The sequence below is a fragment of the Nansenia antarctica genome, assembly GCF_963989245.1.
Source record: "Nansenia antarctica genome assembly, chromosome: 14".
NCBI lineage: Eukaryota > Metazoa > Chordata > Actinopteri > Argentiniformes > Microstomatidae > Nansenia > Nansenia antarctica.
Genome location: NC_137684.1, coordinates 9,495,330 through 9,509,368, shown reverse-complemented (window position 1 = coordinate 9,509,368; position 14,039 = coordinate 9,495,330). Strand labels below are relative to the sequence as shown.

Here is a 14,039-nt window from a genome sequence, read left to right as displayed (position 1 = left end):
TCATGGAGCTTCAATGGCTGCCAGTTGAAGCCAGAGCCAGTCAGATGCGTCTTGTGACAGTCCACAGGGTCCTGAACAACAGAGCTCCGGCTTACTTTAATAATCTCTTTGAGAGAATAGCACACTCATACAACACTAGAGGAAGCTGCGATAATCTAGTCCCCTGTAGACACAGTAAAAAAAACAGGAGAAGTTTTGTTCACATATACAGGCGCAGTGGAATGGAACAAGTTGCCTTTAAGCATCAAAGAAACTGACAGTACCGCAGCTTTCAAGGCTAAGATCAGAATACAGCTGTTTAGCAACATCCCACTGTAAACCAAATAGAGAGTTATAGGACAGGAGAAGGACTTGTATGTTCCAGGCTAAATTATATACGTCTTGGAAGTTTTTATGGACTTGTTGGTTGCTATTGATGCGCTTTGTCTTCCCACATCAAGGACCTGTTTGTCTGTCTGTTCTGTTGTACTGTATGACTGTATGGGAGTGTTGTACTGTATGGGAGTGTTGTACTGTATGGGAGTGGCTGTTGGTATGGCCCCTTCCCCTCGTGGCCCTTTTTAACACCAGGGACAGCGACGGAAACAAGTCACAGACTTTATCGCTCCATCCCTGACAATTACAAGCATCATTGTCTCCATCTATGTATTTGTATTATTGTCAATAATTCAAATAAAAATAAAAAAAATCGGTAAAAAAAACCATTTGGAAACGAGCCACTCACTGGAGTCTAGTGTGCTCAGCAGCGCCTCCTGCTGGCCTCCCAGCACAGCAGCTCTGAAGCAGGGCAGGAGGCTGTGGTCACTGTGGCCCTTCAGTGTGTCCGTCACTCTCCTCCTCCCTGCCAGGAAGAACAGCTCCTCCCTCCAGCCCAGCTCCGCCTCCTGGTCAGCCAGGGACAGCACCTCCCTGAGAGACAGCCTCCAGGCCCCCTGCCACTGCTTCAGCGACCCAGGCCCGCCCAGCAGCCAGCCGACGCCCTCCTCCAGCCCTACAGCGCCCTCTCTGGGCTGGAAGACCGGGAACAGGCGAGCCTGCAGGAGGGAGCGGGGTCCGCTGGACCCCCACAGCTCCTCAGACCTGCATGGGAGGAGGGGGGAGGTGTGATGGGGGGGTAGTGGTGGTCTAGTGGATAGTGAGTTGGACTTGTGATCGGAAGGTTGTGAGTTCAAATCCCGCTACTAGTGTGCCCTTGAGTAAGGCACTTAGCCCTCAGTTACTCCAGGGGGAATGTCCCTGTAATTCGTAATTGTAAGTCGCTTTGGATAAAAGCGTCTGCTAAATGGCAAAATTATTTATTAATTATTAGTTCAAATCCCGCCTGAAGCCACACCACTACTAGTGTGCCCTTGGGTAAGGCACTTAGCCCTCAGTTACTCCAGGGGGAATGTCCCTGTAATTCGTAATTGTAAGTCGCTTTGGATAAAAGCGTCTGCTAAATGGCAACATTTAAAATTAATTATTATGTTCTGCTCATCCACCTGAGTACAACAGCTAGTCACATACTGTATCATGTTTTCAGTTTGAATAACATGCAATAATACATAGTTTATGCATGCAATAGTGGAAATAGCTAATTGTTTTCATATCGACAATGCGTGTACAGCCCACACAGATCTTGTAGAGGGATGTTAAGTAGTTATACTGAGAGTGGTGCTGCTGCTCCCATTCATGTCCCCTGGCATGGCTACATGGCTACATGGTAGCTCCCCGCCAGACAAAGAAAGCTCAAGAATGGAAATATTACTGAAAAAAGTGTCTAGATGAGCTGGGTTTCAGGTTTAAGGCAAGGTCAAGGGTCATGTTAAGGTTAATGTTAAGACTGGGGGTGGGGTTTATACAGTGTTTCCCCTAGGTTTGCTGCCTTGGGGGGGTGGCATGGACCGTGGCATACCAGCGTCATGTCCAGGGGTGTACTTGTACATTAAGCCGCCTCACGCTACGGAAACAGGAGATCCATCGGTTCTCAAGGCTACTTACTTATGTGGTCTTGACTACCTGTCCACTTTCTCACCTGGTTCTTGCTCTCTCTCTGGTGTGCCGACACCATCCTGCTCTCTCTCCTTCTCTCCCTCCCTATCCTCCTCTCTCCCTTTTGCTGTCAACCAAAAGGTAAACAAAACAGCCAGAGTATTTATAATCTGCTGTGGGCAATCCAGTCAGATAATGTCATTTTGACTTTACTCTCTCATCTGTCTCAATAATAATCTGAAAAAAAAATTCCAATGCTTCAATCAACTGTCCATGTACTGTAAATATGCCATTATGGTATTACCATGAAGCCCAACTCTAGCAGAATAAGAAAGATAGTATATCTACTTTAAGTAAAATAATAAAGTGCCTCCAGTTAGCTCTTTAGCTGGCAAGTGTGCAAGGAGACTAGCTCATCTCATCACCTCTGAGCTAGCTAGCTTGCTAGTTCTTTGACACTATTTACTAGGGGTGTAATGGATCACCTAACTCACGGATCGGATCGTGTCACGGTTTTTGAGTCACGGATCGGATAATTTTTCGGATCAACACAAAACATAAAAATAAAAATAAAAAGCTTTTTCCTCGAATTCTGTAAAAACACCACTTTTACTGTGTGAAACCCAACAACATTCAAGATGTCAAAACTGGTATATATATATATATATATATATATATATATATATATATATATATATATATATATATATATACATACATAACATATTCTACACTCAAACATTAGTCTACATATTAATCAGAAACACACATTCAACTTAAATGATGCAGTAGGAGAGAGGGAGGAGGCACCTGGTTGCAGCAGTGAATCACTGGGCTCTTTAAAACAGATGAATAAACATGTTTTCTGCCACTTTTAACTAAATAATAAAGTGAAACCTTACTTTAAACATGGTATGAAAACATTGGCTACATTATCAGAAGTTGTCAAGCTGCCTTTTTCGTGCCTCCCGTCAACACACCAGGGTGATGTCACGGCAAATGTGTGGCCATGCTCGTACGACTTTCTCGTTGCACAACGCTTAAACACCGTAACTTTGTTATCGACCACACTTTGTCCGTCATTGTTATAATTGACAGAAAAGCCAAAGTGCTCCCATACATGGGATTTAAATGACGAGGGAGGCATTTCGAGTTCTTCTCTGTCGCCAACATTAGCAGCACTACTCTACTCGCCATGAAACACTTGGGCTGCGTTCGTAAATTTGGTCTGAGAGCGCCGGAGAGCACACTGGGTCCGACGTCATAAAGGGACCAAGTAATTTGATTGGACAAGAGGCGTTCCATGAATGCTGATCAGATTCCAGAGCGAATTTACGAACGCAGCCTTGTTCTGAATTTTTTTCTTTCATTATCAACCTATCATTGCGCTTTAGAGTAAAACAAAGCACGCAACTGTCGCGTCTATCTTTTCATGGCAACTCTACATTGTGATTTACAAGGGATATTAACTAATATTAAGTAATATTATTACTTGGTTACATTTTGCAATTGATCCGCGGTACACATGCGTTACACCCGTACTATTTACACTATGGAACTATAGTCAGACACTTTCTAGTCACGATAATAACGACCAATTTTAACCAACTTTCTCTGTCAGAACACTCAGCAATTATATTTGCTAACGTTTCAACTTGCTTACTTTCAATCTGCAGACATCACAGCCGGCAAAAACTCTCGCGTCTCGCGCGCACACTAGCGCAAAATCTTGTATTATTCTCCAGCGCTGGCACAGCGCGAAGTGTGGAGATAGGTCTGGCTATGCGAGACTACGGCGGACTAACGTTCCCAACGAGCCTATGGGCTTGCCACTCGCCAGATTCGGGTTGGGTGCGTTTAAAAAACGTGGATATTTTAGCCGGCTTGTCAGATGTTTGGTGTCTACGTCCGTAATAATTCCTCTTTCTTGGGGGGGCGGGGGGTTCCGATGGTAGGGGAAACACTGGGTTAGTCTCTATTCATCTCCATGGTGGTTAGTCTCTATGGTGGTTAGTTTCTAAGATGGTTAGTCTCGCCACGCTATCAGTCCTACTGTATCTCAGTGCGGTCGTAGAGGTCTCTCCAACTGTGGTTGAGGAAGGTAGCAGTTCCATCGTCAGAGGCGACCTAGAGGAGAGGGAGGCGTGGGTGAGAGGCAGGGGCGGAGAGACGGGGGGTGTCTCAACTGTCTCTGCTCTACTCCTCAGATCCTTCTTAGCTGCACTAAGGAGCACCATAGGAGATATTTTCTGCCTGCCCTAATAAGACTGTACAACTCCTCCTCTGGCTGGCTCGATGGGGGTGATCAGAGTCAGGCTGGGGGATGTTAAATACATTACATTTTTACATTTTTGGCATTTAGCAGACGCCTTATTCCAAAGCGACTTACAATCAATACATTTGACTAAGCAATCCACCAAAATCATCAATGAATGAATGAATGAATGAATGAATGGTCTTTATTGTCATTGCTATAGTACAGGTACCAAACAAAAAAAATCAATCCACCAGTCGTAGCAGGAAGAGTAATCCATACTGGACTGTTCTTACTGTGTAATGTTTCAGTGGTTTGACTTGAGAACATGCTTCACTGTCCCATTACCTACGCAGGGCACTGTAATGACATCATGAGCTACCGAGTGATGACATGAACAAAGGAGAGCAAGAAAAAGCGTTTTGTTACCTCAAGATCATCAGAAGCCCCCAGCGCTGTATAAACAGTGAGCTTCAGATTTCCAAGTTGTACACGGTGTCCCTGGATGATGATGTCATTAGTTAAAGCCAGCTTCCGGAGGTGCGATGAGGAGGTCACCTCCAGGCCTGACAATAAACAACCTGACTGGAGCTCTAGTGGACCCTGGGGGCAAAGTTCAAAGGTTAATCAGTGACTTGAATCATTTTCGAGTATATCAGTCAGTAATATCAGCTGATGTTGATATGGTCCTAAAAAAGAAGAGTAAAGTAATTACTTTTTGCATACAAGCCTCAGATATCCTAATGACAAGCTACTACATCTTTTCTACATTGAGATGACAATGCATTTAAAACTACAATAGCCAGTCAGAATCGGGCTCTGCGGTACCTGTGCGGGGGGTTATCCTGCACAGTGATATCATGATTATTATTATTATTATTAATATTTGAAGTGGCTGAGTATCCGCGAGGCCGGAAGAAATAAAACGGCGATGCCCTCTTTGAACCACGCATTCCTGCTGTCCGGCTCCCTCTGTGCATTGAACCCGTCACAGCTCGTCATTAGGATTTCTAAGAGGCTTGTATGCACAAAATATATCTATATTTGGGAGCTTACTTATGGTTGACTGAAGGAAAATATACTTCTTTAAAAAGAACAAAAAATCTAATATAATGCTTTTTAATTCTAGGCTGTAAAAATGTGAACATTTTTGAAAAGGGGGTGAAGAATTTGTATAGGCGTTGTTAAGAGAAAATATAAATAAATGGTGTATAAACCTCTATTTCTTTCATGTACCACATCGGGTACAGATCAGACCCTCAATAAAGGAAGGATGCAAGTTTGAACTATTCATATAGTGAATATGTGAATGTCAGAATATGTAAACAGGCTCTGAGACTGAACGCCTCCTGACCTGCAGATGGCAGTGTTGGATGACTGCTCCTGTCGACAGGCTGACGTCCCCCTCCAGCACGCTGTTGATCACCCTGCCTCCATCGTCCACACAGCGGGGGTTCTAGAGGGTTGGACAGACATCAACACATCAGTCACCTCCGCCACTTGGTTTGCTATGAAGCTGAGGGATGGGGCTAGAACATGTAAACACTCTCAGGTCATGTTCTCACATGAAAGTCCGAATCATGACCCGGAGCAAGTGGATGAGATTGCAACATTGTTGCATAAATTATTTCTCTGATTTGCGTTCTCACAGCCCTTTATGTAAACAAAGCAACAGACGTGGTAGTTGATTGGTCAATAAAATTCGCTCTTATCCAGATCAACATGCATGCTCTGTTGTTTTCCTATGAACTGCCTCGAGCAGCGTTCTCACCAAAAGCGAAGCGAAGCAAAGTGATGAATGCGTCGTTTCTAATCGGAGCGGTTGTTTGCTCCGGGAGTGACATCGAATGCGCGTTCTCACAGCTCCAAACGACGCAGAGCAAAGATAATTTTATCCTAAACTCCGATTCCAAGTGAAGCAAATGTTCTAGTGAGAACACACCTTTAGACTCATAGATAGAGCTCCAGTATGGATTCAAAGGTTCGCTTTAAACATATTTTGAAGCTATAATATGACACATGTACACAAATAATGTAGTAAAACAACCTTGCTATCCTGCAAGAATCAAATGGGAACACTGTATATTATCATTCATTGAATTGACAATAGCAGTAACTAGTGCAGATTGTACCTTTAACAGTAACTTACAACTTGTTAAACTACATACAGTTTGATGTCACAGTAAACAAGATATGACATAGAAATAGGTTCAGGGTCAGCAGGAATAGGTTTCTATCTCTTGACATTGTCATCAAGTCATTGCCTATAAATGGACTGCACTTATATAGCGCCTTTATCCAAAGCGCTTTACAACGGCCTCTCATTCACCCATTCACACACACATTCACACACCAATGGCGGCAAGCTGCCATGCAAGGCGCCGGCCCGCTCACTGGGAGCAATTTGGGGTTCAGTGTCTTGCCCAAGGACACTTCGACATGTGGCCAGCCGGGGCTCAAACCGCCGATCTGCCAACCTTGCGATCATTAGACAGCGGCTCTACCTCCTGAACCACAGCCCCCCTTCCTGCGCCACAGCCGCCGCCTATGAGTTTTGTGAATGCAAGGACTGAATTGAAGCATACAGATATTCAGAGGAGGTGTGAAGAACACTTTTCAATTGAGGCTGGTGAACTGTTCTCCAGTTAAATACTCATCTAATACCAGGGTATATACAGGAATATTGAGGTTAATTTCAATACCTTTCTAAGACTTTTTAAAGACCTTGTCAATATTTTTCCAGACACCACCGCCACTTCAAGCTGTAACCGTTTACATCAGTGACACCTTTAACTTAACAGTTTTAGTTTGCAACAGACTAGACCACTATCATACAACACAATTTCCGGTTCATCTTTGTTTTTTAATAAAACTAATAAATTCACGAACTTTTACTAAAAGTTTTTAGGACTCAAACTCTTTGGACAGAGTCTAATTCAGAAAAATACCAACAAAATTCAAGACCTCATAAAATCGTGATAAGACTTTTTAATACTTATTAAGGGTCTTGATTTTCCCAAAATTGATTCATCAACTTTTAATACTTTTCAAGACACCGCGGATACCCTGAATACGCATCTATCAGCTCTGTGTCCCTGGCAGTGAGACTTATACCCTGATGGCCTTAGAATGTGGTTCTGGCATCACAAGATGTTTTCTCCTACACCTGGTCTTCAAACCACTTGACACACTCATGGGAATAAGGCTAGACAACTACGGTAGGTATAACCCTTCCTCATGTCAACTAGCTTCAGTAGTAAAGAACTGTCTGTGCCCCAGCTGTGTAAAGTTTGTAGTCATGACTGTTTGTGACATTTGATGTCTTCTGAGTGTCCTGAGGGTGTTATGAAGGAGGAGGGGGTTCCAGTACCTGTATGTGTGAGAGGGTGTCTTTCTCTGTCCCCTCGCTAGTCAGACGGGAAATATGCTCTCTCCCAGACATAGTCAGGTAGTCATAGCAACCACCTGGAACATAAACTGCAGGGAGAGAAACACACACAACATCTTGACATCTACAGCTAAATAGTGAGATGACAATAGAAGACAGCAAAAAAGACAGCACTTTTTTGTTTTTTACCATGTGTACATTTAATGGGTAATATAAGACATACCCATATTGAGTGATGTCCCCCTCAGTGTCCTCCATAGCACCGCCCGCGCACTCCTCACTGCTGCCCCCTGTGGCCCTGCAGGGGAACTGCAGCCTGGTCTCTCCCCGTTCACAAACTCCGACTCAGTTAGGTCTGAGCAAAGGCACATCAACACATCCAGGAAAAGAGAGATCTGGAGAGAGAAAGAGAGAGAGATGGCAATCTGGCAATATGTTTTGTTGTATTTTCACGACAAAATGAAATGAAATAAAAAACAACAACATTGATTTCTGAATGGACTGTGTAGACCCCAGGAAGAGTAGCTTATGTTAATCAAATGATCAATGTCAACGTTTTGACATTCAAAATGGAGTGAATTATATTTCATAAATTACAGACAGCATACAAAAAAAGAACACTAAGAAATGCAGTGACAATATATATGTATATATATATTTTGTAGCAACCCCTGTTATTTCCAAATAATTATTTATTGTTTGAGGGAGTGGGAAAGAAAAAAGGAGGGAAAGGAAGAAAAAAAGAATAGTAAGAAGGAGGACTGAGCCGTACTTGGAGGGGGGGAGCCCCTGAGTCCATGCCCATATACGTACAGCCGTCCAGGGGGGGGGTGACATGGGTCTGCAGCAGCCGCTCTGACGCCCCCCGGCAGAAGAACACGGGTCCAGAGACCTGCACACATCACATGAGAGAGTTGCCCTCAGTCACATGACCGCAGGAAGGAAACATAACTCAGGGCTCCCACACCTTCTGAAACATCACGTTCAAGCACCTTTCAAGACTCAATTCCCTCAAATTCAAGGACCCAACACGGCATAGTTTGAGACAGATGTAGATGAGAATTCATATAATAGGTATTATCCCCTCACAGACAACAATTAAAAAGAGAGGCTTGAATGTGTGAACACTAGATGGTCTCTTGCCTTCTCTACTGCAGAGAACAGCAAAACAATATATTGTGAAATATGTGTTACTGTTAAGTTACTGTGTTAAGTTAAGCAATGTGACTTATCTACTATAATTACGTAAAACTTTTTTTTTTTTTTTATATTAAAAAAAATTAGAGAAAGAGAGAGAGGGGAATTCAAGCACTTTCAATGACCTATGTCTATTTTCAAAAACTTTTAAGACCTTGATTTTCTTTTCTCAAATTCACAAACTTTCAAGGATTTCAAGGACCCGTGGGAACCCTGATAACTGGAGACATTCCATATTTTGGCAAAAGAGTAGTGGGGCAGCAGTGACTAATTACAGTAAATGCATGTAGTAGATGACTCTGTTGACTTATTTCCATGACGGATTGAATACAGAGGCTCAAACAAACCAAACGTTTCTCCCAAAAATTTGACAATGTTAACATGGAGGAATTTGATTCATTAACATGTGATGTCAAGCTACACTACTGATCCTATAAGAGGTAGATTACCTTAGATACTTTACATTTTATACATGTTTATAAAAAGTACACAGTTATGCTAACTCCCCCTTGTCTATATACCCCCCTGTGAATAGGCCATAGAGTGTATATAAGCATATACGTTTACATAATAGATACATTCTCAGATTCCTACCCATCACTTATCCCCCTATTTATATCCCCCCTATTTATGTCTCATTCTTGTTTTTTTATTATCTAGGACTGTGTTTTATTATCTTAGGACTGTGTTTGATTGTTAGCACCTAGGGTTTGCATTTAAATTTCATTGTACCTGTTACAATGACAATAAAGATAATTAATTCATTAATTCATTTAAAAAATGCATTGACGTACCAGTGGCACCTTGCCATCAGGCTGTATGGCTTCACGTATCCTCCCCTCTGAGCCCTTGTAGATGATGTCACGCACGCCACCCTATACGCAGAGGGAGACTTTCTGTGGGTAACCATCTTTATACAGCAATAGTGATAGATACATTAAAAGGGCATGGATGATTTACCTTGGTATCAGCAAGGTAGACTCCATGGTTCACAGCATAAGACACATCACCGGGCAGTGCCAACACTCGAACCCCAGTGAAACCCTCCCACGACATCACTAGAAGACACAATGAACAAGAGAAAGGGGTAAACAGGTTTACCGTGAGGGTGAAGAGAGAAAGCCAAAGTTGATCACGCCCCTCTTTTATTCAAACTGCATTTCCCAGTTCATGAAGTGGTAAATACAACCAGATTGCATTCAAGTAGTTTTCAGTAGGATGGAGGTGTAGTGACGGGGTCTAACCGTTGGAGGTGGGCATGGTCAGGATCATGTCAGTGCTGCACACCCAGACCCCTGGGGGAGAACCAGGACAGACCTACACAGAATGAAGCACGCTATCAAACACTTGTCACACAGAACTTTCCGGACACTTTCAAAGTGAATGAGAGAGAAAAAAATCTAAAATTGATTACAAATCAAAAACCTTCAGTAGATTATTCACTAAATATCAGACATTTTGGTCAGGTTTAGGCAATTCTGTACATACCTCTGTACATCTGTACATACCATACTATACATAGCTATCTTAACTGTACATAGCTCATAAGTGTATATACCTCTAACTACCGTACTTGCCATACTGTACCTATCACTGTCATGTTTTTGTATCACATTTTATATCACTATTTGCACTTCTGGTTAGATGCTTAACTGCATTTTGTTGTCTGGTACTTGTACTCTGCAATGACAATAAAGTTGAATGTAATGTAATGTAATGTAATGTAATCTAATAATGTAATGTAATGTAATGTAATGTAATCTAATGTAATGTAATGTAATAATGTAATCTAATAATGTAATCTAATGTAATGTAATGTAATCTAATGTAATGTAATGTAATCTAATGTAATGTAATGTAATGTAATGTAATCTAATGTAATGTAATGTAATGTAATCTAATGTAATGTAATGTAATAATGTAATCTAATAATGTAATCTAATGTAATGTAATCTAATGTAATGTAATGTAATGTAATCTAATGTAATGTAATGTAATCTAATGTAATGTAATGTAATCTAATGTAATGTAATGTAATGTAATGTAATCTAGTTGGCCATTGGCTCTGGTCATTGGTGTGGCTTCAGCTGTACCAGGGCTCTCCCCAAAGCATGCAGAGTGACGCTGCTCCATGCTGTGATCTTGCAGCACCAATATAACGTCTTTCACCCCCTGCTCATTTTGTGAGTTTACCCTCTTAAATTTAAAAAATCATATACCGGTAATGTGATTTTCTGGGATTTTTTGGTATATTCTGTCTCTCTGTTAAAATGATGATTTTACAACTTGAGTACTGGATACAATACAATAACCATACAATGCAATAACCATAATACAGAAAGAGTCTTAAAGATTTTACAAGATAACAACACATTATGTCAAAGCTAAACATGTTAGTTTATATGACACAGGTAAAAAAACAAAACAAATGGATATTGTACATGTTTTCAAAATAAAATAGACTGCTGTATTAAACAGTATATTATGGCTTTACAAAAACCAGGGTGGGAATACGGTACATGTGGGAAAACTAGGGTTGGGGTTAGGTGCTACGTCCACTTGGTACATGCTGGTATGTCTAACCCTAACCCTAACCCTAACCCTAACCCTACCCCTAACCCTAACCCTAGCCTTAACCGTAGCACCTTAGCACCTAACCCTAACCCTAGTTTTCCCACATGTACCGTCTTCCCACATGTACCGTAACATATATACTACTTATCACAGCTGGCATCAGATATGTTATTATCAGGCCACTTCAGATCACTTTTGGAGAGCTCAGTCATGCTGGAAAGTTCCATGTGAAAAGACAACAACATAGCCTGCAGTGTGGCTCCTAGCTGACCTGGTTGGAGAGGCAGTCTAGCAGCCTGTCCAGACAGTAGACTGGACTCTGCACGGTCTGGGCTGGTTTACCAACAGGCAGCCAGCAGAACGCCCTGCCACAGCTGTCCCAGGGGAAGTCCCGGCCCTGCAGACATGAGGAGGGTTTGGAGGAGGACGACGACACAGAAGGAGGTTAGGCTACTCCAATTCAATGACATTTCCAACCCCCCCCCCCCACAAAGTGTTGCAACATTCATGAAAAGTAAATAGGCATTGATTCGATTTGACTAATTCCACCTCCCTCTATCCAACCCCTCCCCCCCCCTTTCAAATGCTCCTAACTGGACTCACGGTGTGTAAGATAAGGATGTGGGCGTTGTCAAGGGCATCTGCGGTTACAACCTGAAACATGCAAGATGGAACAGAGTCACTGCTCTGCTGTAGGGCATGGAGATTGTCATGCACTGTCAATATTCACAAGTCTTGCTTCTTGTCAAATCCCTTACAGTACACCCAAGGGTGTAGCCCGTGGGTATGGTGGCGTTACTGTGTTGAATGCTCGCCACATAGCCTATGGCAGCAGGAAACAAGACAGTTAAAATCGTAACATGTGACCAACGCCAGCAGGCTGCCACTCACTGTGTATCCAGCTCTGGCGCTCAGGTGCTCTGCAGCCACCAGCAGGGCGTTGAGCGTGGCCCCCCCACTGCCCAGCCGCTCCTGGGGGTCCGACACCGTCAGCAGCAAGGTCCCCTGGGGGACACTTCCACGCTTCTGCCGCAACTCCAACTCTGACACACAAACACACACAGGCACGCACGGGCACACGCACAGGCACAGACACAGACACACACACAGACACACACACAGACACAGACACACAATTACTACCCCTTCTCTTTTTCTCTTTCTAGGCATAGGTTAGAGATTATTATATTTTAGTGTGTGTAAACAATGTCAACACTTAAAAATATACACACAATAATAAAGAATTCCACAGAGGTGATGGTTAGGTACAGAGAATCAATCATCAATCAATTGCCTCTCGCTTTCCATTCGTAATTGAAGACTTTTGGTGTGTTGGAAGTCAGTGATTGACAACAATAATTAAGCCCAATAAGGTGAGATTTCACATTTTTTCTTCTATGACATGCATTAAGACAGGGTTAGGGTTAGGGTTACTTTTGTGCTTACACATAGCAACTTGTAATATTCATTTCACGTATCCATACCTCCAAATCTGCGTCTTGCATCGTGGAGGACTACAAAAAACTAAACAAACTCTAAAGCTGTCAGTCTGTCACTCACCTCTCTGGAAGGCATACACGCTGTCTGTGTGTTGACAGGTTAACACTATGACCGTCCAGCTGAACGCCTGCTGCTCCCCTGACATGCTGATGTGTTCAGATCCAACTCCTGATTCCAACACACCGCCACGAAAGTTCACCAGATGATCAAGTCGCTGTATTTCCCAAACACGGAACTTAATCCTTTAAATCTTGAATAACGGGGAGTGCATGGGGCGGGACCATTGCATCCTCTTTTGGGACCTAAAGCAAACTATATGAGTTGCCGTTGACTCCACAGACCGTTAGGGTCAACTCTGGCACTGTCCTCGCAACAATGTTGCGATAGGGTGGACATTACAATGCATCACGGTTGATTGATCATTTGGCAGCCCAGTCACAGCAAGCTTGAGAACCAGCTTGTCTCTTGCAGATTACCTCGATATACTCGTGTCGTCTGTTTTGTCCCTCGTGTGTTTCCGTACAGTAGTGGGTACGTTCGATTTACACGCCGCAAACGGCGTGGTCTTGGAAATCCACTTCTGAGCTTCTGATGATCTTTTTGTAAAAAAAAAAAAAAACGGAATATTTGTGAAACTGTTTCAGCATTTTGTTTATTATCAGATAAAAACCCTATTCTCCATTCTGAAAAATATGCTCTTTGTAGATAGGATACCCACATGCAAGGGATTCTCGTTTTGTATTTGTAATTAATTTACATTGTATTGTTCTAGATAGATAGATAGATAGATAGATCGATCTCTCTCTATATACTGTATATGTCTCTGTCTGTCTGTCTCTCTCTCTCTCTCTCTCTCTCTCTCTCTCTCTCTCTCTCTCTCTCTCTCTCTCTCTCTCTCTCTCTCTCTCTCTCTCTCTCTCTCTCACACACACACGAGACAGTAATAATAATAATAATAATAATAATAATAATAATAGCAATAATAATAATAATAATAACGTTTTATTATTGTTATCAGTAAGTTCTAAATAATTTGTCACGTGTTAATAATACGTATGAAATAACAAGGTTTTGTGTTTCGACCGACTGAATTATGTCATAGGCTCGCGCATTATAACACGTCCATTCATGACATCTAAATAATATGTGTAAAGT

At 42.4% G+C, this 14,039-nt stretch overlaps 1 protein-coding gene across 1 annotated transcript in view; it reads right to left on the bottom strand.

Annotated features, from left to right (window-relative positions):
* LOC308170553 (L-fucose kinase-like) overlaps positions 1-13,029 on the bottom strand; it is a gene marked incomplete at both ends in the record, with an annotated part of 33,339 nt that extends 20,310 nt beyond the window's left edge. Inside the window, 14 exons of the mRNA XM_080545351.1 lie at positions 725-1,080; positions 4,025-4,098; positions 4,655-4,828; positions 5,580-5,681; positions 7,596-7,702; positions 7,837-8,008; positions 8,386-8,505; positions 9,605-9,685; positions 9,771-9,868; positions 10,055-10,127; positions 11,656-11,781; positions 11,988-12,038; positions 12,276-12,427; positions 12,945-13,029. Coding sequence (XP_080401477.1) covers positions 725-1,080; positions 4,025-4,098; positions 4,655-4,828; positions 5,580-5,681; positions 7,596-7,702; positions 7,837-8,008; positions 8,386-8,505; positions 9,605-9,685; positions 9,771-9,868; positions 10,055-10,127; positions 11,656-11,781; positions 11,988-12,038; positions 12,276-12,427; positions 12,945-13,029 — 1,771 coding nt within the window. The remainder of the gene's footprint in view (positions 1-724; positions 1,081-4,024; positions 4,099-4,654; positions 4,829-5,579; positions 5,682-7,595; positions 7,703-7,836; positions 8,009-8,385; positions 8,506-9,604; positions 9,686-9,770; positions 9,869-10,054; positions 10,128-11,655; positions 11,782-11,987; positions 12,039-12,275; positions 12,428-12,944) is intronic.
* Between the last annotated feature and the right edge of the window lie 1,010 nt (positions 13,030-14,039).